The sequence below is a fragment of the Ceratotherium simum genome, chromosome 39 (assembly GCF_057802395.1).
Source record: "Ceratotherium simum simum isolate JZ-2026a chromosome 39, ASM5780239v1, whole genome shotgun sequence".
NCBI lineage: Eukaryota > Metazoa > Chordata > Mammalia > Perissodactyla > Rhinocerotidae > Ceratotherium > Ceratotherium simum.
Genome location: NC_141938.1, coordinates 16,479,485 through 16,484,138, shown reverse-complemented (window position 1 = coordinate 16,484,138; position 4,654 = coordinate 16,479,485). Strand labels below are relative to the sequence as shown.

At 69.8% G+C, this 4,654-nt stretch overlaps 1 protein-coding gene across 1 annotated transcript; it reads right to left on the bottom strand.

The window, feature by feature from the left end:
- Positions 1–351: 351 nt before the first annotated feature.
- C2CD4C (C2 calcium dependent domain containing 4C) lies at positions 352–3,343 on the bottom strand. Its single transcript, XM_087425260.1, has one exon. It carries the CDS (start codon positions 3,215–3,217, stop codon positions 2,000–2,002), a length of 1,218 nt encoding a protein of 405 aa, XP_087281386.1. The 5' UTR covers positions 3,218–3,343; the 3' UTR covers positions 352–1,999.
- Between the last annotated feature and the right edge of the window lie 1,311 nt (positions 3,344–4,654).

The following is a 4,654-nucleotide window of genomic DNA, read 5'->3' as shown; positions in this document are numbered from 1 at the left end:
TCGGGCTCGAGTCCTGGCTCTGGTGAGCGAGGCCACCCTGGGCGAATGACTGACCACTCTTGCCGCCCGTGAAACGGGACGAGAGCGGCCTCTGCCCTGTGAGTTGTAACAGGGACGGAGCAGGAGGACGGGCCCCCACCCAGATCTGCTGAATAACGGCAGCGCTCCTCATAACAGGCCCTGGGGTCCCCAACGGCCCCACCCCCCGAGACCCTGCCTCCAGCCCCCACCGCATGGAGGACAGACCCCCGGGGCTGAACAGGTGGAGAGGACCACACCATCCTGCCCGGAATTCAAGGCAGAATTCCCCTCCTGTTATTAAACAGCAAAGCAGGCAGCTCTGCACCCCCGCATTCTCGAAACACCTTTATTGCACTAAAAACAGCATTTATAAACAAACACGTTGGGGGAGAGCGTCTTAAAGGTTTACCCAGTCAACTCAGAACACAAAGATATCAAACACTGCGGGGGCTGTAAAATGAGGGGCCCCCCCCCAGGGAGAGCGGGGACGGGAGTGGTCGGGGTCAGAGAGAAGGGAGGGGGCGAGCTCCAAGCATCTAACTCCATGCAGGGGCCTCTGCCGCCTCTGGCCCAAGGGCCTGGCCCTGGTGATGCCCAGGTCCAGAGGGGAGGGGGGCAGGGAGCACAGAGGAGCAGGCCCAGGACGGAGACCGGGGAGTCATGGGGAGGGACCCCGCTCCACAGGCCTCCTTCCTAGCCTCAGGTGCACATCTGGTGCTTCTCCAGGACGTGCAGAGGGGAAGGTGCTCCTCCCGCTCTGGAGGGTCTGTGCCTTCACCCCTCCCGTGGGGGGGGACCCGGAGTGAGGGGGGACAATGTTGGAGCAGGGACGGGCACCCCAGGGCCCCCACGGGCTGCCCTGGTCCATCGGTGCCCAGCGCGCAGCCCGGGAGAGGCGGAGGAGCAGAGCTGGCCCGGCCCCTACTTCCAACTGTATCGTTTCTGTCTCGTCCAGCTGGGAAACCACCAAAAAGACATTCACGGACCACATATGACACAACAGTTAGCAGCATGAAAAGCCACAGCCAGGGTCCCCCATCCCACTCCTGTGTCCCACCCACCCCACCAAGACTTATTTACACACGTGGGGTAAAAGCCACGGCCGCCAGTCACCAGGCAGCCCCCCCTGGCATCCAGCTGCCATGGATGCTGCGCAGGGGGTGGCGGGGCGGCGGCCCCCAGCATGGAGGGACGGGGAGGAGCGGGGGCCACGGGCTGGGGCTGCTCTCTAGGCACCTTCTGAGCAACGCCCTCCAGGGGAGGGAGGCTCCGGACCCCCCAGCAGGGCCGCAGGGGCCCCAGCAGGCGCCGGTGGACTAGCCAGGCAAGTCCATGCCCAAAAATCAAGCAAAGAAGGGGCAGGAGGAAAGCGCTGACAGCAGGGCTGTGTGGCTCGGGGGACAGGAGAGGAGCTAGGGGACTTCCCCCATCGCGAGCCGCCTTCTCCACGAGACTTTCACCAGCAGCGGCTCTCAGACGTGGAGCCCGCCGCCCTCTGACCGGCTCTCGCCTCCCGAGCCTGGAGAACTGAGGGCTGCCCGGAGCCAGCCCAACCCGGGAGGGGGTGCCTCCCGCAGCCCCGTGGGGTGACACTGGCCTGGCCCTGCCCTCTGAGGGGTGCCTGGCCGCCTGGGGGAGGAGGACGCTCGTGCAGCAGAGAAGATTCGGCTCAGCTCAGGCTGGCCACCTCCAGGCCTGTGGCACGGCCGCCTCCTGGCTCAGGTCCCAGGGCTCTGAGAGGGTGGACCGGGGTCCGGGGCGAAGGACTCGGGCACAGGGGGACACTCAGCCCTGCAAAGTGGCCCCTCTCTTCCTCCTCCGGAAAAAGTGAATCCATGAAAGGCAGCATCCCGGTCACCGTGGGCAACCGAGGACAGCCCAGCATGGCTGCAGCATCAGGACCGCCGGCCGAGTCTACACCCGGCTCCCGGTCAGGCCTCGGTGGGGACGGAGGCGGGGAGGAGGGGGCAGGGGGCTTTCACAAGAAGGGGAGCAGCGCGGTCAGGGGCAGCTCCTTCTCCCCCAGCAGGGTGTCTCGCTTGAGGCTGCTGCCTTTGTTGACCACCTTGATCCTGAGAGCCAGCTTGCGCACGCTGGCGGGGCCCAGGCCGTCGAAGAAGAAGTCTTCGTTGAAGACCGGGTGGCGGCTGTTCTTGATGACGGTGCTGCGTTGTTTCTGCAGCTTCCCGGGCACGAGGCAGAGGCCCACGCAGCAGTTGATGCTGCGCGCGTCGCAGAGCCGGTCGTAGAGGCCCTCGGCGGCCAGCAGGCGCACCCGCAGGCGGGCCTGGGCCGCCTCGTACTCGGCCAGCAGCCGCACGCTGCCCCGCAGGCCCATCCTCACCGCGTGCTCCGCGCGGGGCGCGCCGGGCTCGGGGCCGGGCTCGGGGGCGGCCCTGCGGGTCAGGCGGCGCCGCGCGCCGGGGCTGGTGTCCGGCGTGCTGTCGTCGGCGGAGAGGGAGCCGTGCCGGCCCACCGAGTGCTTGAGCTGGCTCACCTTGGCCTGGCTGTCCTGGGCGAAGCCTTTGAGCAGCGACACGGAGCGCGAGAGCAGGGGCGACCCGAAGGGGGAGGACTCGGCCGAGGACCCCGTGTCGCTCTCCCCGCCGCTGACGCAGCGGCTGGGGCTCCCGAGGGCCCCGTCGCCCCCCGGCCGGCGCGCGGCGCGCGGGGAGCCCACCTGGGCCAGGGCCCCGTGCTCGCTGTGGAACAGGGACTCCTTGCGCCGCGTGTGCGGGCTCTCGGCCAGCGTGGCGAAGCCGTAGGCCGTCTGCGCCTTGGGCACCGAGGGCAGCGCCATGGCGCCCTGCGCCTGGGGGGCGGCGTCGGCGGCCTCCTCCGCCGGCCAGTCCTCGGCGCTCTCGACCTCGATCACGTGCCGCGTGGCCGCCTTCAGCAGGCTCTTGCTCTCGGCCGCCAGCTTGGCGGGCAGCCGGGGGCTCCGGGGGGCGCGGCGGGGCGCGGCCGGGGCCGGGGTCTGCTCCGACGGCGCGGCGCCCGGCTCGGCCTGCGCCTCGGGCTCCGCGGGGCCGGCGGGCAGCTTGGGGGGGATGAAGAAGTCCGGGATCTTGTCCGGCGTGAGCACGTTGCTGTACAGGGGCCCCCTGGAGGCCTTGTCGACCCCCTCGGCGCCCGCGGGGCCGTTCTCCCCGGACCCCCGGAGCCGCTCCAGGAACCACATGTTGGTTTTCTTCATGGGGGCGGCGGGCGGAGGCCAGGAGGGGTCTGCAGGGTCTGGGAAGAGAAACAAGGATCAGAGCTGCAGGCCCCACGCACGGGGGCTGGAAGGGGGCTCCGGGCACCTGGGGGGGCACCTGGACAGGGCCCGGCCGCAGGGGGCCAGCAGGGTCACTCTGGGTTGTCGCCGGGCGCTGCAGCCCAGGCCGGGGGCGGGGCGGGGCGGGGTGGGGCGGGCCCTCCCCCTCCCCCCTCCCCTCCCCCTCCCCCCTCCCCTCCCCTCCCTCCCCCCTCCCCTCCCTCCCCGGAGGGACCCTCTCAACTTCCCAGCACCGAAGCGGAGCCCGGGAGATGGGGGCGGCGCCGACTCCCGGGCAGCCCCGGGGGACAGCAGCCCCTCCGCCCCCACCCCCGACCCCCATGTCCCGGACCTCAAAGCCCTTTCTAAAGGGTCCCGCTCCGTCCGCAGGGAAGACGCCCCAGGGCGCAGGTGGACCCCCGCTGTCCCAGCTCCGCCCCCCAGCTCCCACCCACCTGTGGCTTCTCCCGAGTTGAGGGTCCAGGCATCCGGGGGGGAGGGGAGGGAGGTGAGTGTGGGGCTGACGGCGCGGCCAGCCGACCCTCCCCCATCCCCCATCCCCCATCCCCGTCCCCCTCTCCCTGCCCCTCCCCCCCGGACTCAGCCTGGGGCGGGGTGGGGTCCCGGCAGCCCCCGCGGGACCTGGGGGCCCTGCACCCACCTGCCCGGGTTGGGGCGGCCGGAGGCTGGATGCTGTCCGGCGGACACTCCGGGGTCTGGGCGCCGAGGCTCCGGCCGCGTTCAATACGGCGCAGCGCGGCGGCTCATTCACCGGCGGGAAGCCGCCCAGGCCGCCGTATTCCTCCGAGTAGAGCCGCGCGCCGCTGCCCCGCCCGCGCCGCGTCCCCGCAGCATCCGCCCCCACGGGGGGGGGCACCGAGGACCGGGGGGGAGGGGTGCAGGCGGTCCCTGATACCCCCGTAGCGCCGTGTCTGCGCACCCGCGGAGTCGGGGACCACAGGAACCCCGAGCCCTGCTTCCGTTCATGGAGGGGCACGGACCCACACCTGCTGGGGCCGTTTCTCTGCTGAGCAGGTTTCCGCATTACAACGATGAGTAAAATGATAGTAATAATAACGCAGCTGAATTTATTATTGAGCTTTCTCTGTGCCAGCTCTTGACGTCCTCCCCCTAACTCTGGGGGGGGGGGGCCTTGCTGCCCCAGTCTGTAGACCAGGAAGGTGAGAGTTTCCTTCTAGAATTAAGGACCAGGCATCTGCTCAGTGCAACCTCCCAAGAAGCCGGCAGGGAGCTGCCCCTTCATTTCACTGACAGTGTTTACTGACTGGACACTGGACGGTGACCTGGACGCTGGGGACACGGCTGTGACGAGGGACGCAGCTCCTGGCTTTGTGATGCTCCCAGTGGGAGGGACCT